The 26664-nt window shown below is 40.1% G+C and overlaps 1 protein-coding gene across 1 annotated transcript; it reads right to left on the reverse strand.

Annotated features, from left to right (window-relative positions):
• Window positions 1–6280: 6280 nt before the first annotated feature.
• Window positions 6281–7451, reverse strand: LOC148791670 (uncharacterized). Its single transcript, XM_088888282.1, has 3 exons — window positions 7114–7451; window positions 6793–6979; window positions 6281–6493 (listed from the first exon to the last, which is right to left on the reverse strand). Exons 1-3 carry the CDS (start codon window positions 7449–7451, stop codon window positions 6281–6283), a joined length of 738 nt encoding a protein of 245 aa, XP_088744408.1.
• Between the last annotated feature and the right edge of the window lie 19213 nt (window positions 7452–26664).

Raw genomic sequence — 26664 nt, forward strand, 5'->3', positions numbered from 1 at the left:
AGTTTTCTCCTCATTGTTGGGTCAATTGGCAATGTGTTGTCCTACAAGTAGTTAACGTACATGCTCCTCTAGTCTGCCTCTCCCACTGTGAGGCACTCTCTCCCATCTACTTCCGGGGCGCACTTCTCACAATCATTTTGTATCCTGGCCGCATCTATCTTCATTGTAGGCTAGTAGTATCCCAACCTCTGTAGTATTCTATATAATGTGGTGGTTATGTCCCCACAGTACACCTTATGGGTCTCGTTCAGAACTATCTCCTCCTCCTTCAACTCAAAACACCTTGTTCTGACCTCATCTACCAGCCTATGGTACAGTACCCCATTCACCCATTGGAATTTCATAATCACCTTGTTGTCTTGCGTCGCCACCCTTGGGTTACTCAGTTTTTGTATTATGCTATATCTCCAATCGTCTATTGTGATCTTGTCCTCTTTCTCTACCCAATGTCCTAGTATATCGGTTGACGGTTCATAGATTGTTTGAATAGTGATGTCAATCGGGTTTTTGGTGTTCGAAGGTCACTTCTAGATCACGGGTCAGCGTTTGTATCAGAGTTCTATATGTTAGGATCGTCAATTCTTTGATAGTCGTACTCGCATCTAGTTGACCAATCACCAATTTAGAGTATCCTGTCACCTTGATTTTCTTAGCTCCGGAATCTCTTGCTACAATCAGCCCTAAGACTAAGGCTTCATACTCGACAATGTTATGGGAGTAGGGGAACAGGAGTTTGAATGAGTAGGCAAAGGTGTTACTGGTGGGTGATGTCAATGTGATTCTGGCGCTAACTGAGGTGCTAGTGTTGCTTCCATCAAAAGTTAGGATCCATTCACCTCCTTCAACTACTACGATCATGGGGAGTTCTCCCGGGACTTCTTTTGATATAGGGAAGTCGTCATTAGTGGGGAGGTGGCCAGGAGGTGGGCCGCTGCTTGACACTTAATGGCCTGGGGTTAAGTGTACTCAATCATATATTCACTGAGCTGCATCATCCACTTGACCAATCTCCCGTAGAGAGGGGATCTGTCCATGAAGAACCTTATCAAGTTGATACATGCGATTAACCTCACCTTCTGACCCAAAATGTAATGCCTATGCTTTTGCACAGCAAATACCAATGCTAGACAATGTTGTTCCATGTGGCTGTAATTCTTTTCGGCCAACATTAAAGTCCTACTGATGTAGTATATCGGTCATTCGACTCCTTTGTCATCTTCTTGTACTAGTAGACATCCTATTGCCTCCGAGTCCGATGCAATGTACACTTTGAATTCATGGCCGTCTCTGGGTAGTGACATGGTTGGGGCCTTGGCCATTGTACCCATCAACTGTTCAAAGGATCTTTGGTGCTCCTCTGTCCATTTGAACTCTAAGGACTTTTTGACCAATTTCATCAGCAGTCTTGCCATGTGCGCCAAACCAAGGATGAACCTCCTGATGTATGAAACTTTTCCTAAAAAGGTCTTTAACTAGGATTCATTAGTTGGAGGTGTGAGAGCTAGGACAGCTTTTACTTTGTTCTCGTCTAGGTGAATCACAGTCTAGTTCACTTTGGATCCCAGAAACTTCCTAGACTGTACTCCAAATGCACACTTCAAGGGATTGAGTCTTAGGTTGAAAACTCTACACCGACTGAACACCTTTCTTAATACATCAGGATGATTTTCTTGCTTCTTTTCCATCACCACTATGTCATCCACGTAACACTCGATTTCCTTGTGCATCATGTCATGGAAGACACTCGTCATCACCCTCTGGTATGTGGCCCCAGTGTTCTTCAAGCTGAAGGGCATCATTTTGTAATAGAAATTCCCAATAGGCGTTCTAAAGGTTGTGTGAGGTGCGTCTATGGGGTCCATGAAGATCTGGTTGTACCCACTATAAGCATGTAAGAAGGAGAAGAGTTGGTTCCCCGTCTTCGAATCTATCAGAACCACCATGTTTGGTAGGGGAAATTCGTTCTTTGGCAGGTTTTATTTAGATCCCTAAAATCAACACAACACCTGCGATAAGGTTGGGAGGGGTTAGTCATCAGTGATAAGCTAAGGTCGGGTAACTAAACTTGAGGTACTAACCTGAGTTATCCATTCTTCTGCTTCACTGGCACTATATTCGCTAGCCATTTAGGGTGTGTTATGGGTTTGATGAACCCTACTTTTAGAAGCCCCTCAACTTCTTCCTTGATCTTCAAAGCTACTTCTAGCTTAAAAACCCTCTGGAGCTACTTTACAAGCTTGACCCTGGGATCTATGCGTAGGGAATGTCTGATGAGGGCCAAGTCCAAACCTGGCATCTGGTCGTATGACCAAGCGAAAACATCTTGTAATTCTGTGAAAGTACACACAGATTAGTCTCATTTAAAATGGGTTTTAGTGTCTTGCAAAATTACAGTTGCATTAAGAGAAAACTATAGTTCCATTAAGAGAAAATTACAGTTGTTTAAAGCATGTGATTTGAAGATACTTCTGGATAGACCCAAGAAAAAAATATACAATTTGGAAACTACATGATGATGACAATTACAGCTTGTGATTAAGTCACCCCTTTATTCTAGCAAGCAAATATCATAAGAGGAATCAACTATAAAATAATACCTCAGGGATGGCTTTCTTAGTTGTCGATGATTCGCCATCCTCGTAGTCTGTGACGATGGTGTCCTTCCATTGTCGCCAATCATCTACACACACCTGCTCCTCTTTCTCATATCCGATGCTGCCGAAGGCTTGTTCTGCGTGAGGCTCGGTAACTGTAGTCCCTTCATCTTGGTTATTCGTGTTTCTCCTTTGTCAACCAATTCAGTATAGTAAATTGCATCTTGAAGATGGGCCTCTAACTTGTCAAAGGGAACTCTAGTCACCGGGGTTCTTACTATACACCCTTTATGTTTAGCCTTTATGCACTAGTGGTACATTGACAGGACTAGGTCCAATCCATGTATCAGTAGCCGCCCCAGCAGAGTATGATACATAGTTTTTCCGAAGATTACTTGGAACTCTTGCATTATCGAGAACGGTCCAATTGCGACCTGTAGTTTGACGGATCCTTCTGTTATGGATGTGTTCCCGTTGAAGTCTGTCACCTCCATGGGCAGGCCCTTGACTGTCTCTTGCTGTATATTCATTAACTTCAGCGTATGGATAGAAATCAGGTTGACAGAACTCCCAGGGTTAACTATGGATCTTCTCATCTCGAAACCCCCCACCCTTGCTGTAACATACAAGGATTGATTATGATAGGGGTCTATGGCTAGCATGTCCTATGGTGTGAATTCTATACTAGTTCGATCGGGCCGGTACGGTTCTAAAGGCCTATTAAAGACTTCTGCTAGTGCTCTCATGGCTAGCTTCGTCGTCGAAATGCTTGCTCCCTACTTGTTGAAAAGGTGTTGGAGCTCTAGGCTTTGCTCAAGTTTCTCTATAAGCATGTCATGCGGGATCATGCTTTACAAACTCATCCAATTTTACCTTTTGTAAAAATAGTCTTCTGAAAGAAAAGTAATCCATTAGGTCTTGGTCGTATACTAGGGAATAGGGTGTTGCCTATGTACATTTCCTAATTGTGGTGCGATAAGCCCAGAGGGTTTCTAATAACTTCTCCGACTAATCCTTCTGATTGTCAGTCATTGTTTTGCCTAGAGAGCTTCCTAATTGTGTTCCCTTGTGGGTAGTACACCATGAATGTGCCTAGTCTTGCCCCCGTGCTGCCCTAAAAGGTCTTAGACATCCTGATTTTTTTATGGATAGGCCATTCTTTTTCAAGATCCTCATCGGAACCCCGAATCGGTGAACTACATGCTGCCTAAGGAAATTGGCTATGTTCTCCGTGCAGAACCTTCGCAACGGTACAACCTCTACCCACTTGGTGAAATAGGCTGTGGCCACTATGATGAAACAGTATCCCCGAGAAGGTGGGTGGATCTTGCCTATTAGGTCTACTCCCCAGGTATGAAAAGGCCAGGGGGATATGATCAGGTGTAGCTTGTTGGTAGGCCAGTGTATCCTTTTGGCATGTATTTGGCACTTTTGACATTTGGGCACATGTTTCTGAGTATCCTCTAACATAGTGGGCCAGTAAAAACCCAAATGCAGGATGTGGTTGTATAAAGCCACTTATCCTTGGTGTGGGAAGAGTTCGGAGATATGTGCTGCTTCTACTGCTTCATCTATTTCCACACCTACTAGGCATCACAGAGGCTTCCCAGTATGAGACTTCCTATATAGTATTCCTTCTTGAAGGTAGAATCTCTTGACCCTTGATAAAAGTTTTCTCCTCATTGTTGGGTCAATTGGCAATGTGTTGTCCTACAGGTAGTTAACGTACATGCTCCTCCAGTCTGCCTCTCCCACTGTGAGGCACTCTCTCCCATTTACTTCCGAGGTGCACTTCTCACAATCATTTTGTATCCTGGCCGCATCTATCTTCATTGTAGGCCAGTAGTATCCCAACCTCTATAGTATTCTATATAATGTGGTGGTTATGTCCCCATAGTACACCTTATGGGTCTCGTTCAGAACTATCTCCTCCTCCTTCAACTCAAAACACCTTGTTCTGACCCCATCTACCAGCCTATGGTACAGTACCCCATTCACCCATTGGAATTTCAGAATCACCTTGTTGTCTTGCGTCGCCACCCTTGGGTTACTCAGTTTTTGTATTATGCTATATCTCCAATCGTCTATTGTGATCTCGTCCTCTTTCTCTACCCAATGTCCCAGTCTATCGGTTGACGGTTCACAGATTGTTTGAATAGTGATGTCGATCGGGTTTTTGCTAGGTTGGATTTTCGATAACAAGGTGGCTAACGCATTGGCAAACCTGTTTTTGGCTCTATTTTGGTGTTCAATGGTCACTTCTAGGTCACGGGTTGGCCTTTGTACCAGAGATCTAAATGGTAGGATCGTCAATTCTTTGATAGTGGTACTCCCATCTTGTTGACTAATCACCAATTTAGAGTCTCCTGTCACCTTGATTTTCTTAGCTCCGGAATCTCTTGCTACAATCAGCCCTAAGACTAAGGCTTCATACTCGACTATGTTATGGGAATAGGGGAACAAAAAATTTGAATGAGTAGGCAAAGGTGTTACCGGTGGGTGAGGTCAATGTGATTCCGGTGCCAACTGAGGTGCTAGTGTTGCTTCCATCAAAAGTTAGGATCCATTCACCTCCTTCAACTACTACGATCATGGGGAGTTCTCCTAGGACTTCATCTGATATAGGGAAGTTGTCGTGGGTGGGGAAGGTGGCTAGGAGGTCTGCCGCTGCATGACACTTAATGGCCTGGGGTTGAGTGTACTCGATCATATATTCACTGAGCTGCATCAACCACTTGACCAATCTCCTGTAGAGAGGGGATCAATCCATGAAGAACCTTATCAGGTCGATACATTCAATTAACCTCACCTTCTGACCCAAAATGTAATGCCTAAACTTTTGCACAGCAAATACCAATGCTAGACACTATTGTTCCATGTGGGAGTAATTCTTTTCGGCCAACATTAAAGTCCTACTGATGTAGTGTATCGAGCATTCAACTCCTTCGTCATCTTCTTGTGTTAGTGGACATCCTATTGCCTCCGAGTTCGATGCAATGTACACTTTGAATTCACGATCGTCTCAAGGTGGTGACATGGTTGGGGCCTTGGCCATTGTACCATTCAATTGTTTAGCTGGGATTCATTAGTTGGAGGTGGGAGATCTAGGACTGCTTTTACTTTGTTCTCATCTAGGTGAATCTTGGTCTGGTCCACTCTGTATCCCAGAAACTTCCTAGATTGTACTCCAAATGCACACTTCAAGGGATTGAGTCTTAGGTTGAAAACTCTACACCGACTGAACACCTTTCTTAATACACCAGGATGATTTTCCCACTTCTTTTCCTGCACCACTATGTCATCCACGTAACACTCGATTTCCTTGTGCATAATGTCATGGAAGACACTCGACATCACCCTCTAGTATATGGCCCCAACGTTCTTCAAGCCGAAGGGCATCATCTTGTAATAGAAATTCCCAATAGGCATTCTAAAGGCTGTGTGAGGTGCGTCTGTGGGGTCCATAAAGATCTAGTTGTACCCACTATAGGCATCTAAGAAGGAGAAGAGTTGGTTCCCCGCCTTCGAATCTATCAGAACCTAGATGTTTGGTAGGGGAAATTCATCCTTGCGCATACTTTATTTAGATCCCTAAAATCAACACAACACCTGCAATAAGGTTGGGAGGGGTTAGTCTTCAGTGATGCGCTAAGGTCAGGTAACTAAACTTGAGGTACTAACCTGAGTTATCCATTCTTCTGCTTCACTGGCACTATATTGGCTAGCCATTTAGGGTGCGATATGGGTTTGATGAACCCTACTTTTAGAAGCCGCTCAACTTCTTCCTTGATCTTCAAATTTACTTCTAGCTTAAAAACCCTCCGAGGATACTTTACAGGCTTGACCCTGGGATCTATGCATATGGAATGTCTGATGAGGGTGAAGTCCAAACCTGGCATCTGGTCATATGACCAAGTGAAAATATCTTGGAATTTTGTGAAAGTACACACAGATTAGTCTCATTTTAAATGGGTTTTAGTGTCTTGCAAAATTACAGTTGTATTAAGAGAAAATTACAGTTCCATTAAGAGAAAATTACAGTTGTTTAAAGCATGTGATTTGAAGATACTTCTGGGTAGACCCAAAAAAAATATACAATTTGGAAACTACATGATGATGACAATTATAGCGTGTGATTAAGTCACCCCTTTATTCTAGCAAGCAAATATCATAAGACAAATCAACTATAAAATCGTACCTCAGAGATGGCTTTCTTGGCTACCAATGATTCACCATCCTCGTAGTCTGTAACGATGGTTTCCTTCCATTGCCGCCAGTCATCTACACACACCTGCTCCTCTTTCTCTTTTCCGATGCTGCCGAAGGCTTGTTTTGCGTGAGGCTCGGTAACTGTAGTCCCTTCATCTTGGCTATCTGTGTTTCTCCTTCATCAACCAATTCAGTATAGTAAATTGCATCTTGAAAATGAGCCTCTGACTTGTCAAAGGGAACTCTAGTCATCGGGGTTCTTACTATACACCCTTTATGTTTAGCCTTTATGCACTAGTGGTAAGTTTACAGGACTAGGTCAAATCCATGTATCCGCGGCCGCCCCTGCAGAGTATGATATGCAGTTGTTCCAAAGATTACTTGGAACTCTTGCATGATCGAGAACGGTCCGATTGCAACCTGTAGTTTGATGGAGCCTTCTGTTATGGATGCATTCCCGTTGAAGTTAGTCACCTCCATGGGCAGGCCCTTGACTGTCTCTTGTTGTATATTCATTAACTTCAACGTATGGATAGAAATCAGGTTGATAGAACTCCCAGGGTTAACCATGGATCTTCTCATCTTGAAACCCCCCACCTTTGCTGTAACATACAAGGATCGATTATGATAGGGGTTCGTGGCTAGCATGTCCTCTGGTGTGAATTATGTACTAGTTCGGTTGGGTCGTTAAGGTTCTAAAGGCTTATTGAAGACTTCTACTAGTGCTCTGATGGCTAGCTTCCTTGTCGAAGTGCTTGCTCCCTGCTTGTTGAAAAAGTGTTGGAGCTCTGGGCTTTGCTCAAGTTTCTCTATTAGCATGTCGTGCGGGGTCATGCTTTACAAACTCATCCAATTTTACCTTTTGTATAAATAGTCTTCTCAAAGAAAAGCAATCCATCAAGTCATGGTGTGGGGACTGGTGATAATTGCACCACCTTCCCCTGTGCCTATCTTTCTCCGAGTCTACCACTACCGGTAGTGGTTGTAGGTTGATTACCCTGTCCTCAACTAGTTTGTTCATTATTACTATGACCTCCTCTTTAGTGTAGGGAAAAGGAGGAGGGGTTGGCAAGTTGTTTCTCCTACCATGATTGTTATTCCAGTAGTAAGGCCCTAGTCTGGGCCCTAGGTTATCACAGGGCCTGCGGTCAACTGCATAGGCTTCATTCCTACTAAATTTCTCCAATATCGTCGTGGATTGGGCCGCGATGTTCTTGACTGTGTGCGTTGTCCTCTCTACTCTCTGCCACAATTGGATGGACGTCTCCACTTCTACATTTCCAATGCCTATTCTATAAGTAGCATGCTTTCCTTGCACACACTGCTCGACAAAGCCCTTTTCTATGACGTGCTCATTGAAGACAGAGTGGGTCAATTTCTGGAACCTCATGATGTATGCCATAAGGTTCTCTCTCGAATGTTTCTCTGTGTTTCTTAGGTCAGCCATCATCAATTTCCTTTCCAGAGTGAACCATTTCAATAGAAATCTCTTGGCCAATTTGGCCCATGAATCAATGCTCCCAGTAGTAAGGTTGACAAACCACGTATACGTCGGCCCTATCAAAGACTTTGAGAATTCTCAAACCTTTAGATCTCCGTTAAGGGCGAAGGACCCCAAAGCATCTTCATACTTGCTTTTGTGCTCCTACAGGCATCCCCTCTGTCCATCGTACTGCGGCCACTATTGTGGAGGAGTGTAGCCAATGGGGTAAGGTTTTTATAGGACCCAGTCCGAGTAGGGTTTCTGCAAGACAACTGAATCTTGGGCTCAGTTATGACTTTCTACTACCAACCCCTGAACATATTCCCTCAGCTCATCCCGACTGAGTGGAGCCTCCATTGTTGGGTCTATTTGAGATAGAGTCCTGGGCTGGCCGCTAGAGGAGGATTTTCAGGGAATCCCTTGTTTGGCCTTGCATCTGCTCAATTTTTTTAAACCGAGCTTCAAATCTGGTTTTGAACTCAAACACCTTGTTCAAAAGGATTTCGATATCAGCCTGGTCTGCCATCTCCGTCTTATACGGGTTCTCGATTTCTGGGTTGGTGCCTCCGGGAATTGTGTTGTGTTCTTTAGAGATTGGTGAAAGGTTAAACGGGCGGCCATCCTCTATGATCAAGGGAGCAACCAGAGATTCTAATGTAAGTAGGAGATGTTCAGGCAAGGTAGGGATCATCTCCTTGAAGGATAAAGGAAGACCAAGAGCAGGGAATCAACTAAGATGCTTGGATAAGGGAGATCGAGGAGTCGGCTTACGTAGGGAATCCATTGATAGGATTGATTAAAGGTTGAATGAATGAATTTCATTATGAGGAGGGTCTTTAAATATAGGCAGGCATCCTGAGGTTCTGAAAGGAAGGAGCCAAAAGTGCTCACTTTCTACTAGGAAAGAGAATATCAGATCCGCTATCCGTCATTAAGGAGCATTACTAGGGTTTCGCCACGTGTTCTTATGAAATCTCTCAAGGGTTGACTTTCCTTTCACCCGAGGATTCTCATAATCCACGTGTGCTGCTACCTTTCACACATTACTTAACTGACATCGCTCTAGTGACATCATTGCATAGTAAACGGCCTTTTACTAAACCTACGTGGTGCCTTATTATGCACACTACTTAAAATTACACATACGGTTAATATTTAAGCCTGGTTCTTAATGAACCGGGATCCCTTGGCAGTCTAGGATTTATCGTAAGATCGTGCTCTTCCGAAGTTCATCGCCAGACCGTCTATGTCTGAGGTCTATCATAGAGCCACACACGTTCAAGGTTCAACGTAATCATGTAACGAACCGTGTGTTTATCACAAACCTGTAGTGTACTATAAGTTCATTACAGGGGAAAGATGAAATATGGACCGATCACAAATGTCCATATGGTATCAATGTAGTGTTCTTTGTACTTTGAAGGACTGAGCGAGCACCACGTACCTACAACGAGTCCTAAGGCAACAAGGCTTCTTACCATTCATTCCAACCATCGATGACATCAAAGAGGACATGGTTGATTTCATCAAATATTGCGGGAACATGGAAAGGAGGTTCAGAGAGCACTAGGCTTCCAGTAAAAGGGAACTCTCGACCTTATTGCCAACCTCCAAGCTGATGTGTGGTCATACATACAAGGATTGGATGTGCAGTCAAAGTTTCCCATCACCTCTGGCACCACCACCTAAGCTCCCCACCCTAGTAATGCCTTCATCCAAAGGTACTATATCAAAGGAATCTATCAAACGACCTTTAGATGATCCATATTTGAAAGCAGCACTAGAAATTCATTAGCATAACAGGATAAATGAGGTGTAGGAAGTAAGGATCAGGAGGCATAACGATTCTATAAGGAAGCAAATATAGAAAATGGAAATAAAAGAGTCAGATTTAAGGAAGGGGATTATGGAATTAAAGGAGAGATTGGAAAAACAAAGGAAAAAGTTGAGTGAAGCCCAAGCAAGACATCTTGAAACAATGGAGAAATTATCAGAAGCACTTCAAGAGAAGAAAAGGTTGGAAGCCAAAACCAATGAAACTCACCGCTAGCTCCATCAAGTTAGGAATGAGGCTACTAGTGCCAACGTCAGATATGAAGAGTTAGTCAACCACATTAAAGAATACACGATGCAAGTGGCAAATCGAATGGCGATACTCGAAGGCACCTTGACTTACTATGGCATTGACATTCCTCCTAAGTGATTAGGATTGTTGTATTTTCTTCTCTTTTTGAAAAAAGTGGATGTAGTGAACATTAATGAAGATACCATCTTTTTTTGGGCCATTATTGCCTCACTCAAATACCAATTAAACTCATTAACTGATTGAGGAAAATATACCATTCTAGTAGGTTGCATCAAACTTCAAAGATAACAAAACTCCAATCTTGAAATTCGAATCAAGCATCTTTGCCAAAAGTATCAAATTCACCGAATTAGCAAAATTAAAAGTCACCAGACGAATCATCAGGTAACGAAAACATCAAATCAAGATTACCAAACTCATTGAATCAACTCATCAAATATCAAATTTATCAAATCAGCTCATCAAATAGCAAAAATCAAAATCAAAGCATCAAAATCGAAACTAAGTTGTCAACTCATCAGACATTGAAAATCTAAATCATGGAAAAATTATCAAATCAACACATCAAATGTCAAATTCTTGAAATTAATTCACCAAATATCAAAAATCAAAATCAAAATTAAGTTTATAAAATTCACCAAATCAACTCATCAAATAGAATCAAAATCATCAAAAATCAAAATAAAAAGAAGACCCTGTTGCACCAATAGTTAACCAAGTCGATGACTTTGAAGAAGAAGACCCTCGTGTCTCCCAGTCTATCCTCCCAATCAAGCCAGCCTCGCTTGCAAGCAATCCTATTAGGGAGGAAATGGAGAAAATGAAGGAAGAAATCTAGAAACTAAAAGGGGTTCATAACCTGGGAACTACGGACTTTAAAGAATTGTGCTTATATTCGGATGCAGTACTCCCAAAAATATTTAAATTACCTGAATTGGAAAAGTATGATGGAACAGATTGCCCTCAAACCCACCTTAGGAACTTCTATGGAGATATGTTCCAATATGGGTCAAATGAGAGGCTCCTTATCCAGGTGTTCCAAAAAAGTAAGGTTGTTCATAAGAACATTAGGCAAGCCATATTATTCAATGTTGATTTTCCATCCTCTTAAGGATTTTAATGAGGTTGTTAGGGGGGCCACCAGGATCGAGGAGGTCATGAGGCAAGGAAGAATCAATCCCTCAATGGGAGGAGTTGGCCCATCCCAAACCTTTTTCAGAAAGCCCCCCATCAAGAAGAAGTCAGATAGTGAAGTACATGCTATTTCCCCATCCTCTCAACAACAAATTCAGCCTAACTTTGTTCCAGCCACTTACTCTAGCAATCCTCGACCATCATTTTACTTACCTACACCATCACCACCAGTGCCTATCACACCCCAACCATTTCATCCAATGCCAACTCCATGACCATACCAACCACCCACTCCCAAGCAACTACCAATGGTAACCAACCAAAACCCTCACATATAAAAAGAAAAGATGATAGAGTTTACCCCCAGCCCTAACCTCACTCTCAATTATTTCCCATGTTGGTCAAAGAAAGGTACATGAGTTTGTTGGCATGGAAACCACCACCAGAACCCAAGCCAAGAGAGTATGATAAGAATTCCCACTGCACCTACCACTAAGGCCTAGGGCATGTGACCGATAGGTGTTGGCAGCTTAAGTATGCAGTTCAAAGGTTGATTGACGATGTACAGATCACCTTTTAAGCAGAGCAACCAAAGCAGCAACCAATGGGGATCACTAGAAATCCCATGCCACCACACAGAACAAGACCAAGCAATAGCATTCATTGTATCAAAAAAGATAGGTAGTCCGTGGACCCTATAGTGTTGATCGTTCCAATAGGGACACTACCGACAGTACCAATGCCATGCATCCAATTAGCTTTTGACACCATTTGCACTATCAGACCTCCCTTTAGCATCTTAATTCCTCCCACACAGTCCACTAGTGACCCTTTTACCCCTTTCACTATATCTAACAAAACCTCCCTCAAAAACCCTTTGTCATTCCTTACCTAGAACTCTGCGGAGAAAATTCATCCAAAGTCCCTTGGAACTATTTCACTGAGCTAGTGGTGGCGCATGTTGATCAAACCAATTCAGAACATGGAGCCTTATTAAGATCTAGAAGGTTTTTGCCCCCAATACATGTAACTAGGGCAATAGATAAAGGAAAGGATAAGATAGGGGAAGAGCTAGGTGAAGAGAGGAAAAACAAGAAGAAGGATGATTTCCTAAGAGCCATTAAAAAGTCTCGATACAACGTACTGGATCAGATAGCAAAAATACCAGCACAGATTTCAATACTTGGGTTATTATTATCTTCAGAACGTCACAAGAACCAAGTTATGGAAGTTTTCAAAACAGCTCTTGTCCTCCCAAGTATAGAACCGAAAAAGCTCGCACAAATGGTTGGCATGATTTTGGCCCCTCGATTCATAACCTTTTCAGATGATGAAATCCCAATAGATGGTGTTACTCACAATCTTCCATTGTATATGATAGTGACTTGCAGAGGAATGAGGGTCCCTACTGTCTTGGTGGAAAATTGGTCTAGCATAAATGTATGCACTCTCAGAACACTACAAGCACTACATGATGTGAAGAAGAGACCCATTGCGGTAAGGGCCTTTGACAATTCAATTTGGTCAAATTTGGGAGATGTAACACTTCTTGTGACTATTGGAAAGGTTAATTATCAGATTCAGTTTCAAGTTCTAGACATTCAAGCATCTTTTACCCTATTACTAAGGAGACCTTGGCTTCATTCCATTGGAGTTTTGCCATCTTCCCTCCACTAGAGACTAAAATTAGTCCATGATAATGAACTCATTACAATCCTTGGGGACAATCAGATTGCACCAGCTACAGAATCATCAGTTCAACACCTGGAGGAAAGTCTAGATTTCTTCTCTTACTAGTTTGAAGAAGTGAATTCTATCGAGAAGGTTCAAGAGGCAAAAAAGTTCAAGGGAGGATAGCACCACCCCTCTGAATGATGGCTCATAAGAAGTTCGACCCTAGCAAAGGGTTAGGTATCAAGCAAAAAGGGAGATTGAACCCTGCTAAGGCTAAGGGATCTCTCCCTTGATTTGGAGTGCACTATGAACTTGATGAACATGACCTATTTGACCCATGAGGCGGGAAGAAGAAAGGTGTATCTCTTTCAACACCACTGCATTTTGTCAAACCCAGTAACTTAGCAACCATTCTGAACCATCACCAACCCGTCAAGCCAGCCCTAAAACCCCCCCTTGACATCCCAGACATTTCATTACTTTTTATTGAAGACCAAGAAGATCAAAAGGAAATCGTCTCATCATCAAAGGCCTGGGAGAAAAAGGAGACTGAGGTGATCTACATGCCATGTTGCCCCATCGATTGGGGCAAGGTGGAAATCCCTATTGAACAAGAGGTAATTGACGAGCTTGAGGATTATGCCATTTGGGAATCCTTGGATGGAGATGTATGTGCGATAGCAGGCAAATTCATGGAAGACCTTGCCCAGTCAATTGTCCCTTTACAAGAGATAGTTCGTAACTGAATGTTTTCTCCAATGACAATGGGCCTAGAGGCCCCTTCTCTTGAGGTTTGTTGAGCTATACTTCTCAGACCATGGGGTCAATGCTTTCTACCCTATGCCTCAATCCTAAAAGAAGTTTTTGTACTCCATTAATCCAAATGAAATGAAAATCCTTCCACTTGAACTACGATTGGCCTGATCCCCCTTAAAAGGGTACATAGACAACCTTAGTTCACAACCCAGGCCAACCACTTTTTTTTTGAAAAAATCTCCTTTTTGTCTAGTTCTAATTCCCATGTTTATTCCTCTTTTTGATCTTACAGGAACCCAAACCCATCTCATAAGCCTATGACTTCGACCTAGATTTAGACTTTGCTCTCATGGGGATAAAGGAGGAACCTCCTAAGGAGGAGATCCCTTAAAATATCCCTGATAAGATTGAACGACAAGAAGAAAGAATACCAAAATCTGACTCAGAAGAAGTTAATCTTGGAACTATTGATTATCCAAAGTTCGTAAAAATTGGGAGACATTTAATCCCAATGTAGAGACTTGACATGATAGAATTGTTGAAAGAATTCAGGGATGTGTTTGCATGGTCCTACAAAGACATGCCAGGATTGGACACAGACTTGGTGGTACATAAGATTCCCATATATCCCAATACAAAGCTAGCAAAAACTCAGGAAGCTCCATTCAAAGTGGTCTTTGAAAATTCAAGAAGAGGTTAAGAAGCAGATCGAAGCGAGATTTCTATGAGTGGTAACCTACCCTGAATGGTTAGCCAACATTGTATTGGGATGTATGGATTTTCGGGGTTTAAATAGAGTGAGTCCCAAAGGTGATTTGGAAGTACGAGATGAAAAACTAGCATTATATCATAACTGTCTCAAAGAGTTGATCAAAAAGTTTAAGTACATCTCCTTCAATTACTTGCCTAGAAAAGATAACCGCTTTGTGGATGCTTTAGCTTCCCTTGGATCAGCCATGTGTTTACCTCCCAACATGGCGGTAGAACCAATTGATTTAAGTTGGTATAGTGAACACATACTAGAAATCACAATAGAAGATGAAAAGTCAGATGGTAAACCGTGGTTCAATGACATCAAAAATTTCTTGGAGCACCAAGCATTTCCAGGAGGGGCAAATCCCAAGGAGAGAAGAACTATAACTAGGCTAGTAGGGCATTTCATCATAGCAGGGGGATATTGTATCGAAAGTTCCCAGGATTACCTTAGTTGAGATGTGTAGATGAAGAATAAGCACAAAGAAAGATGGAGGAGGTACATGGTGGCATATTTGGCCCTCACATGAATGGGCATATGTTGGCTAAAAAGTTGCTATGAATGGGATTTTATTGGATGACAATGCATGAGGATTGTTGTCGACATGTGCAAAGATGACATGCTTGTCAAGTCTTTGATCGAAAGATAAATGCACCTCCCTCAGAACTATATCGTTTCACTACACCTTGGCCTTTCTCAGTGTGGAGAATTAACATGATCAGTCTGCTACAACCTACAACAAATGGGCATAAGTTCATCTTGGTTGCCATTGATTATTTCACTAAGTGGGTAGAAGCAATGTCTATAGCCCACCCAACAATGACCAAGACAATTCAATTCATCAAGAGCAACATAATTGCCAGGTATGGAGCATCTTGCAAGATCATCTCAGATAATGGAAATTTTTTTGTTGGAAAGGAAGTCATAGCCCTCTACAATCATTTCAAGATTAAGTAGTTGCTTTCATCCCCTTATCGACCTCAAATGAATAGAGCCGTAGAGGTTGCAAACAAGAACATCAAAAAAAATCTGAAAAAAGATTGTCTGTTACCTATAAGTCTTGGCAGGACATGTTATCATATGCTCTTTTGGCTAACCACATGTCAGTCAGGACATCAACTGGGGCAACACCATATTTTTTGGTGTATGGAATAGAGGCAGTCCTACAAGCAGAAGTTAAAATGCCATCTTTTGCGTATGATATTAGGCTTAGAGATCCCAGAGACATATTGGGTCCAAGCACGTTATGAGCAGTTTGCATTCTTAGATGAAACATGACTGAGAGCTATGGCCCATACTCAAGCATATCAAAGGCGAACAGAATGTGCATTCAACAAGAGGGTACGGCCCTAAGATGTGTAGCCGGGTGAATTAGTGCTCAGAATAACCATTTCGAATCATCCAAAGACAAGGGGCAAGTTCACTCCCACCTATTAAGGCCCTTACATTATTAAAAATAGGTTATCTGGAGGAGCACTAATACTCAGCAAAATGGATGGTGAAGACCTCCTAGAGCTAGTCAACTTAGTTAAAGTGAAAAAGTACTATGCCTAAATTGTAATCCATTCCATGTATCAATTTTTTATCAATGAAATGAAGGGAGGACATCTTTGGCCATTTTCTATTATCTTTCCTTTTGTCTAATACAATTATAATAACTCACTAATTAGACAGTTGAGCTTTTTGACCTTTTCCTTGAATGTCCCAATATTTGGATACTAGCATTCCTCAAAGGTAATGCAAAATAAATGAAAAATATGAGGAATTAATGAAAGTAGCTAGGAATAAAAAAAAAGAAGAAAAAAAGGGGAAGAAGAAGAAAAGAAAGAAAAAAAAGGAAGAAAAGGGAAAAATTAAGAAGATTTTAAGAATTTCAGCTTCCTAATAACCCATGAACCAAGTTGTGCTAGTAACCCACCTATCCTTGAGCCTTAGCCACATTTCGTCCTAGTACTAAGACCTCCCTAATCAAAGATAAAAATAGGAATATGGAATCAGATGACAAAAGAAATTGTCTCCCCATCCCCTTATGGCAATGATGGGAAAAAGAATGAGTGGAGAGAAAAAACAAGCAATCGCGTGACTTGAAAGGATAGAGTGAAAACCCAAAAGTGCGCTCTGAGTAAAAGCATTAGGTCATGGCAAAATCAAATTTTCTTATTCATATGAGTGCAAAGTCTTCTCCTTCTTTAGTTTTATAAGAGACCTTACTTCAGTGTTTGATATACCTCCTAATTCTGAGAATTACAACGGAACTAAAGTTAGACCAAGGTTATGTAAGGGCCCACAACTAGACAGAGTTAACCTTGACCACACCCCTCTTCTAAGGTAATGCACCCGCACCAATCATCCAAAATAATAATAATAATAATAATAATAATAATAATAATAATAATAACAACAACAACAACAATAATAATAATAAATAAAATCCAATAAAATTAAATACCATAATTAAAGATCAAAATTATCAAATTCATCAAAAATTATCAAATAATCCAATATCAAAATTATTGAATTCATCAAATATCAAATCATAATCAAATCATCAAAACATCAAATATCAAATTCATAAATTCATCAAATATCAAAATTATCAAATCAGTAAATATCAAATATCAAATAGCAAATATCAAATCAAAGTTAAGTCATCAAATATCAAATATCAAATTATCAAATCATTAAATAATCAAATATCAAATATCCAAATCAAATCATTAAATTCATCAAATACCAAAATTATCAAATATCAAATGTCAAATTCATCAAATACCAAATCAAAATCAAAGCATCAAATATCCAAGCCATCAAATTCAAAAGTCAAAATCAAATCATCAAACATCAAATTTATCAAACTCGTCAAATCATCAAATCATTGAATATCAAATACCAAATATCAAAAGTCAAAATCAAATCATCAAATATCAAATTTATCAATTTCATCAAATACCAAAATTATCAAATCATCAAATGTCAAATTTATCAAATACATCAAATATGAGCTCGAACCCGGCCCAAGCATCGGGCATAGATCTTGAGCCTGACCCTGACCCTTATATAAAGCTCAAAGCCCGACCTATACACAAAATGTCTTATTTTAATTGTACTTTTATAAACTAATATTATATTAATTTAGTAATAATTTAAGAAAGTAATAAACTAATTTGTATTTCCTAATAGTAAATAAGCATTTATTAATAATTTAGGAAATAAATATATATTATATATAACAAAAATGCATTTTTTATTATATGTAATAGTTTTGGGCCAGGCTTGGGGCTAGGTCGAGCTTATTTGAGAAAGCCTGAGCTGATGACTCTGTATTTTGATAACTTAAGGGCATCATTTTAGGGGTATTTTAGACCTTAGACTAACTAATCTGTACCCTTTTTCTGTTAAATTCAATGTTGTGACCTCTGAGGGTCCCTGTGCAAATTCTGGGTAAAAACTGGGAAATTTACAGAGTTTTCAATAGATTTTGGGAAGCTGGTGAGAATTCCAACTGAGAGAGGGGGTGTTTCTGAAAAACTAAGCACCTAACTCCTAATCCAGAGAGGCACCCTTCCTACTATATTAGCATACTCCCCTCTCCTTAGAAAACCCTAGGGTGCCTCCCCATTCATTCTTTTCACCTCTAACAAATCCTAGCCGCCACCTAACTCCTAATCCCCACCATTCAGCCTTTAGCCACTAGATCTTAAACCTCTATTTCACTCTCTATCTCAGCCACTCAACCCTAGGCACCCAAATCTCCACCATTCAATCCTAGGATCTTAAATCCCAACCCTCATACTTATAGGTGCCCTCTCCTTTTCACTCTAGCCATAGGATCCTTCTTGTTTAATCATAATTCTCCATTCCTAAACCCTAGGGGTGCCCATTTTCCACATAAACCCACTAGCCGCCCCTCTCTTTCTCTCTAATCCTAGTTTTGTCCACCTTTCTCTATAAAAAGGACCCCAAGGGCCCCGGAGAAGGGGTTGGTTAGCCCAGTTCACAAGCCCAACGCTTCTTGGGGGGATCAAGGGTTACAGGAAGGAGGATGCTCAGTTCTTGTCAAGAGGGGTTCCTGCAAACAGTTCATCTAACCTACAACTGCCGCCACTAGAGCTGATCCACCATTTTGTTTTGTTTTATTTTCCTTATTTTTGTTATTCAGTTTTTCTAGCAATTTAATTTCTATAATTTTTTATTTTGGTTTGATTTAATTTCTGTTTTTTCTTTGTCTTTTACAGATCTAAATTCGCCTAGTTCAAGGCTAAGGTGTCTCGAGGGGTTCGAGGGCTAAACGGAGGAGGAACGGCTTACAGTTTGTCTTCTCGGAAAGTTACCGCCACTGGATCTGAATTTCAGCATATTTTTATTTATTTTCTTGTTAATTTCAGTTTTATTTAATTTCTGAATTTTATTTATTGTCTTTTTCAATTCTGAATATTTAATTTCAGCTTTAATAAATTTTATTTTCTTATTTTCTACAAATCCCAAATTTGTTTTCTTTTTCTTATTTGTCTGGAACAAAATAATAATTTTTAACCCTGCTTCCCTAAGGATTAGACCCCTTCCTCACCACTAAACTACATTCTTTATTTAGTTTTGAGGATTGAAAAAATATAAATTAATAAACTGGTGTTCCGGGTGTTTGACAACGCATCTCGGGGTGCACCACATTTTTGGCACCGTTGCCGAGGAAGCAACGGATTGAAAATTTTTATTTCTTTGTTTCAGATCCGTTTACATTATTTTTTATTTCATTATTTTTCTGATCTTTGGAAATAAAACTCTCATAATTCTTCTTTATTTTCGTAGGACATATCAGCCGAAGGCGAGGTGCCGGAAGACTGTCGAACTGCGCACAAACAAAAAAATATTGCATAGTGATTCAGGTGTGGTCGTCCCAACTTATTTCTAATTTTTCTTTTTATTTTCGAATTTATCTTGGTAGATTAGTGTTTTCAAATCTTTGGTTATTTATTTTTATTTTTATTTCTTAATAGATTCGACTATATTTTTTTAGGATTATTTTTAGATCTAATTAGTTATTTAATTAAGTAATTAATTGTTAATTAGGAAATTATTCAAATTTTCAAATTTGAGTTTAAATTTCAAATTATGAATTCAAAATTTGAATTTGAATTTAAATCTAAATTTGAATTTAAATTTGAATTTGAATTTGAATTTGAATTTAAATTACAAAATTTAAATTTCAAGTTTCAAATTTCAAAAAAAATAATATTTTAAAATTTTTTGCATTTGCATTCCAACATTTAGAGTTTGATATGTTCTAGAGCATGCATCATATAGGATTATTTAATTGCTGAAATCATCTTCTTAGTTGTTAATGTGTTAAGGTTTTTTTCATTTTTTTTAATTGCTCTCTTTGCTGAATTAATTTGTTTTATTATTTTATTAATGAATTGCATATTAGAGATAACTATTCATGCATTGTAATTAGTTGCATTTATTTTGTTTATTGTGTTTTTCCATGAATCCATTTAAGGGCAATCCAATTTAAATAAGATAAGGTAGGGATTTCATCACCCTTCCTTGGCCCAAAAACCACCACCCTTTCACGTGCGGTTCATCCTAAACCTTAATTTAAAATTTGGATAGCAAGATCCTTTAAGATGCCCCACACATCTAGGTTCAAAAGTGTGCTGAATTTTAGGGAAGCTTGTAATTACTTTCCATAACCGGCAATTGGTGTCTAAGGAAAGAGGTTAACCGGCTAAGCCTAAGCAAGTTTTGTGATTACTTGATTAGGTCTTCGCAAGAGCAAGAGGAGCCTCCCACATCCCAACTCTTACCTGGCTAACCAAAGGAAGTGGTGTAATTCCAAGTGAACCTAAGGGGATTCACATTGGTTCAACCACTAGTTTAGGAAACCTTAGTTTAGCCCCTAGGTCGTGTGTTTTACTTGTTTGTGCTTAATCGAAAAAAAATTAAAACAAAATAAAATGAATTCAATGGCCGGATTTTATAGAATGAGAAACTATTTCCAACCTAAGCCACGGATAGATTGGAACCATGTGTCTCAACAACTGGATAAGATTAATGAGATGGCCCAAAGACTTGATCAAGTCCTTGCATTTCGTCAACAAATTGGCCCATACCCAACCTTGTCACCCTACCCAACATGTTCCGTCTGTGCAAATCCCTCCCATCATGTTAGCCAGTGACCTACGGTGGGCCCATGTCAACCAGTCATTCCAGAGCAATTACATGCAGCTAACGGATTTTTCCAACCCAATGCTAACCCATTCTTTCACCCACATAACCCTGGGTGGGAAAATCAACCAAACTTCGCTTATTGGGCCCAAGCCCAAGAAACCATCCTGTCAGATGTGCACTCTCAATGGTCAGCCCAGACTCACTATGAGTATAATGATTACCTCGAGACTCAACCGGCTCAGCCATGTCAAACCTACCCTCAACCCCATCAAACCAGTTCGCTTGATGAAATGTTTCTACAACTCCAACATCTGATCTTAGCTCAGCAATAGTCAACCCTAAGATTAGAAATCCAAGTAATTCAGCTCATGGAAGCTAACCTACAGTGGGAGAATGATTCAATGCTTAGTCATCCGGTTTTCGACCCCATAACTAAACCCCTAGGTCTTCCCCAACACCATATGACTTCCAACGTCCAACACATAGAAAATGTTGGGGAAATTTCGGCTCTCCAAAGTGGAGGAAAGTTTGAAGACTGGTATGAGTCTAGAAGTCCTTCTACCTATCCAGAACAAAATTGTTGTACCATAAATGTAAATAAAAACCCTGGAGAAATTGGTCTGGTCACAGCGGATGACCCAACGAAGGAAGCTAATGTTTTAACAAAGACTCCTCACCCATTACGGCCTTGGCCTACTATTGAACCTCTCCCAGAGCTAAAGAGTGAACCACCCGTGCCTTCTCTTGAATCTCCTCTGCAACTAGAATTAAAACCCTTGCCAGATTCCCTCAAGTATGTGTTTCTAGGACCCGACCAAATACTACCAGTAATTATAGCAGCTGATTTAACCCCTATAAAGAAGAGAAACTGATTGATGTCTTAAAAAAGTATAGGGGTGCCATTGGTTGGTCGTTGGCTGACTTGAAAGGGATTAGTTCATCCATTTGTATGCACCATATTTATACGAAGGAGGGTTCCATACCGAATAGGAAAATGCAAAGGCAGTTGAACCCAAATATGAGAGAAGTGGCCAAGCAAGAAGTAGTCAAGTGCTTGGATGCGGGTATTATCTACCCAATTTCAGATAGCAGTTGGGTAAGTCCTATGCAAGTTGTGCTTAAGAAGGCAGGACTCACCATGGTCACCAATGATTAAGGTGAAGTGATCCCCACCCGGCTTACCACGGGATGGCAAGTATGCATCAACTTCAGGAAACTTAATGCAGTCACAAAAAAAGACCACTTCCCTCTACCCTTTATTTACCAGATTCTAGAAAAACTTGTAGGGCAAAAATACTTATGTTTCTTAGATGGGTATTCTGGGTATAACCAAGTAGCTATTTACCCTGAAGACCAAGAGAAAACTACTTTCACCTACCCATACGACACATTTGCCTTCCGAAGAATGCCACTTGGATTATGTAATGCACCAGCAACCTTTTAGAGGTGTATGATGGCAATTTTCTCGAAAATGGTAGGTGACTTTCTGGAAATATTTATGGATGATTTCTCTGTCTTCGGGGATTCCTTTGAAACTTGTCTCAAACACTTACAAAAAGTTCTTCAATGATGCATCGGGACAAACTTGGTACTCATTTGGGAGAAGAGTCACTTCATGGTCCAAGAAGGTATTGTCTTTGGCCACATAGTTTCCAAACGAGGGATCGAGGTAGATAAGGCAAAAGTTGACCTAATCTCTAAACTTCCACCTCCCACCTCTGCCAAGCAAATCCGCTCATTTCTCAGACACGTTGATTTCTATCATAGGTTCATTAAGGACTTTTCCAAGATTTCTAGGCCTCTGTGCAATCTTTTGGCGAAGGATGTCCCATTTAATTTTGACGATGCTTGTTTTAAGACTTTCGATTATCTGAAAGAGGCACTGACCAAAGCCCCAATTCTTCAACCTCCTGACTGATCGTTGCCCTTTGAAATAATGTGTAATGCCTCTGACTACGCCACCAGAGCAGTTTTGGGACAAAGGGTGAATAAATGTCCTGTGGTAGTATATTATGCTAGTCGCACCCTATCTGAGGCCCAGCAGAATTACACCAATATTGAGAAAGAATTGTTAGCTGTAGTATTTACTCTATAAAACTTTCACCTGTACCTATTAGGCACCAAAGTTGTTGTATATTATGATCACTTAGCCTTAAAACATTTGTTGTCTAAGAAAGAGGCCAAACCTAGGCTCATCAAATGGATCATTCTTTTCCAAGAATTTGACCTTGAGGTTTAAGATAAAAAGGGCTCTAAAAATGTACTAGCTTATCATCTGTCTAGAATTCAAATTGAAAAGAGCGAGCCTATGCATGACTAATCCTTTCCAAATGGACACCTCTTGGTTGTTTCCCATAAGACACCCCCATGGTTTGTTCATATTGTCAACTATTTACCAGTGGGCAAAATTCCTGAGGGGAGGTCCAAGAATGAGAAAGATGGATTCTTCTCATAACTCAAATATTATTTCTGGGAAGACCTTGAGCTATTCCGTATCTATTCGGATTAAGTAATCCAAAGATGCATTCCCGAGTCTGAACACCAAAGTATCCTTAATTTTTGCCACTCTTGTTTGTGGGGAGCACTTTTCGGGGAAGAAAGAGGCGGCCAAAGTACTGCAAAGTGGCTTGTATTGACCAAGTTTATTTAAGGATGTCCATGCTTTTAGTAAATTGTCTAAGATGCCAAACTGTCGGGAATATGTCCCTTAGAGGCATGATGCCACTTAATCCCATTCTAACTATAGAAATCTTCGATGTTTGGGGTATTGGTTTCATGGGACCGTTTCCGCCATCATCCGGTCACGAATACATCCTGGTGGTCATTGATTATGTGTTGAAATGGATTGAGGCTATAGCAACTTAGACCAATGACCACAAAGTTTTAATGAAATTTGTTCAAAAGAACATTTTCTCTAGGTTTGGGTGTCTGCAAGCAATCATTAGTGATGGGGGGTCACATTTTACTAATGCGCAATTCCGTGCTTTGCTCCACAAATACGGAATCACTCATAAGATAGTAACCCCCTACTCCCCAAATGAATGGTCAAGTGGAAGTTTCTAATAAGGAAATTAAGAGTATTCTGCAAAAATTCGTTAGGCCTAACCGAAAAGATTGGCCCGGCAGATTGGACGATCCACTTTGGGCTTATCAAACAGCATATAAAACTACCATTGGAATGTCTCCCTATAGGCTAGTCTTCGGCAAAGCTTGTCATCTTCCTATAGAATTAGAGCATCGAACTTATTGGGCCATCAAAAAGTTTAATTTCGATCTAACCCAAGCTGGATCCCACCGGGTTCTGCAATTAAGTGATGTAGAAGAATTTCACAATGAAGCTTATGAAAGCTCTCGCATTTATAAAGCCAAAATGAAAGTGTTCCATGATAAAATTTCAAGAAAAACATTTGAACCTGGTCAAAAAGTTTGGATCTTTAATTCTAGGCTGCGGTTATTTCCAGGAAAATTAAAGTCCAGATGGGATGGGCCATTTGTTGTTGATAAAGTGTTCGAGACTGGTGCGGTTAGAATAGTTGATCCTAAGAATGGAATCATATTCAAGGTCAATGGTCAAAGGCCTAAACCATACACTGAAGGAATATCTAAGAGTAGAGAAGTTGAGAATTTTAGTTTGAGTGATCGAATTGCATATGGCTGAAGACGTTAAACTTAGCACTGCTAGTTGGGAGGCAACCCAACGAAGTTTTATTTAAGTTGTCTTGTTAGAGTTTGTCTTTTCATTTGAGTAAGTTTTAGAATTCAGTTGGCAAATCCTGAACCCCTGTTGAATCCTTACCTCTTGATTGTTCCCTTTGGCCGAAGTCCCTTTTGCATCATTCTAGTCATGCCATTGGGGGCAATGGCATTTAAGTTGGGGGTGAGGAAAGAGAAAATTTTGAAAAATTGAGAGAAAAAATTTAAAAAAAAATTGAGAAGCTTAGCCTTTAAATATGTAGAATTAAAATTTCACAGAAAAAATTAATTTTTTTTTCCATTAAAAGAGATTCATGAATAGAAAAAGTTGAGAAAACTGGTAAAAGAATATTGAATTTTGTAGAGATTGGTAGCAAGTGATAGAAGTTAAATTGATCTTGTTTGAATGTTGCCAAAACTGTTTAGAAATTAAAAATACTCCTAAGTTTGCCCCTGTGAAGATAAGAAGAGAAAGATTGAGAAATTAGACAAAAAAATCTTCAAATTAAGAAAGATAGTGGACTACTCGAAACAATGCTGAATTTTACACACAACAAAAAAAAAAGAGAGAGAGAGAATAAAAGGTCAATGAACACCCTAGACTTAGTAACCGGGTCTCTTCACCTAAGTTAAGTGTTGAGATTCACATCAAACGGGAAAGGGAATGCCAAAGACACTTACCTAACACTTAGTAACTGGGTCTCTTTACCTAAGTCAAGTGTCAAGATTCGCGTCAAACGGTGGAAGGTAGAAATAAAAATGTGTGTGCAAATCAAGTTCAGGGGTAGAAACCCACTATCAGAAATGATAAGAAGAATACCCGCCTGATTTTAAAAATTAATCTCAGCCTACCGAGACAGTCTGCAAATGGAAGGGTATATAAGATTTTTAAGCCAAGTTTCTATAATGTTCAAAGCATGATAGTTTATCCCTTAAACCCAATACTGATCAATACAAAGTTTGAGAATTGTAGAATCAAGATACTTGGCTAATTTTGTCAGGGATGATCTTGCAATGGGAATGATCTCTTTATTCAATGTAATTTTAAGGCTGCATTGCTAAGGGACTAGCAATGGTTAAGTTGGGGGATGTGATAACTCTGTATTTTGATAACTTAAGGGCATTATTTTAAGTGTATTTAAAACCTTAGACTGACTAATCTATACCCTTTTTCCAGTTAAATTCAATGTTGTGACGTCTAAGGGTCCCTGTGCAAATTCTGGGTAAAAACTAGGAAATTTACAGAGTTTTCTGCAGATTTTGGGAAGCTGGTGAGAATTCCAGCTGAGAGAGGGGTGTTTCTTTGAAAAACTGAGCACAGGAGGGCGCCTCCTATCTGCTAAACCCAGAAAGGCGCCCCACCTATTGTATTAGCATACTCCCCTCTCCTTAGCAAACCCTAGGGCACCTCCCCACTCATTCTTTTCACCTCTAACAAACCCTAGCCACCACCTAACTCCTAATCCCCACCATTCAGCCTTTAGCCACTAGATCTCAGCCCTCTATTTCACTCTCTATCTTAGCCACTCACCCTAGGGCGCCACCCACTCCTTTTAATCTCCACCTTTCAGCCCTAGGCGTCCAAATCTCCACCATTCAATCATAGGAGCATAAATCCCATCATTCCATACTTATAAGCACCCTCTCCTTTTCACTCTAGTTGTAGGATCCTTCTAGTTTAATCCTAATTCTTCATTCCTAAACCCTAGGGGCACCCATTTTCTGCATAAACCCACTAGCTGCCCCTCTCTTTCTCTCTAATCCCAGTTTTGTCCACCCTTCTCTATAAAAAGGACCCCAAGGGCCCTGGAGAAGGGGTTGGTTACCCCAGTTCACAAGGCTAAGGCTTCTTGAGGGGTTCAAGGGTTACAGGAAGGAGGACGCCCAGTTCCTGTCAGGAGGGGTTCCTGCAAGCAGTTCATCCAACCTGCAATTGCCGCTACTAGAGCTGATCCACCATTTTTGTTTTGTTTTATTTTCTTTCTTTTTGTTATTCATTTTTTCTAGCAATTTAATTTCTGCAATTTTTTATTTTGGTTTGATTTAATTTCTATTTTTCTTTGTCTTTTGCAGATCTGAATTCGCCCAGTTCAAGGCTAAGGTGTCTCAAGGG

This window comes from Nelumbo nucifera, chromosome 5 (genome assembly GCF_055504915.1).
Source record: "Nelumbo nucifera cultivar China Antique chromosome 5, China Antique-T2T, whole genome shotgun sequence".
In the NCBI taxonomy this organism is placed as follows: Eukaryota; Viridiplantae; Streptophyta; class Magnoliopsida; order Proteales; family Nelumbonaceae; genus Nelumbo; species Nelumbo nucifera.

Excerpts from the sequence above, each read along its gene's own strand:
- LOC148791670 (XM_088888282.1), bottom strand. The coding sequence starts at position 7,451 with ATGCTAGCCACGAACCCCTATCATAATCGATCCTTGTATGTTACAGCA. Across the intron at positions 6,980-7,113 it reads CATGGATTTGACCTAGTCCT|GAGAAACACAGATAGCCAAG; the intron begins GTAAACTTACCA and ends TGGTTGATGAAG. Across the intron at positions 6,494-6,792 it reads CCAAGAAAGCCATCTCTGAG|ATGCCAGGTTTGGACTTCAC; the intron begins GTACGATTTTAT and ends TCATATGACCAG.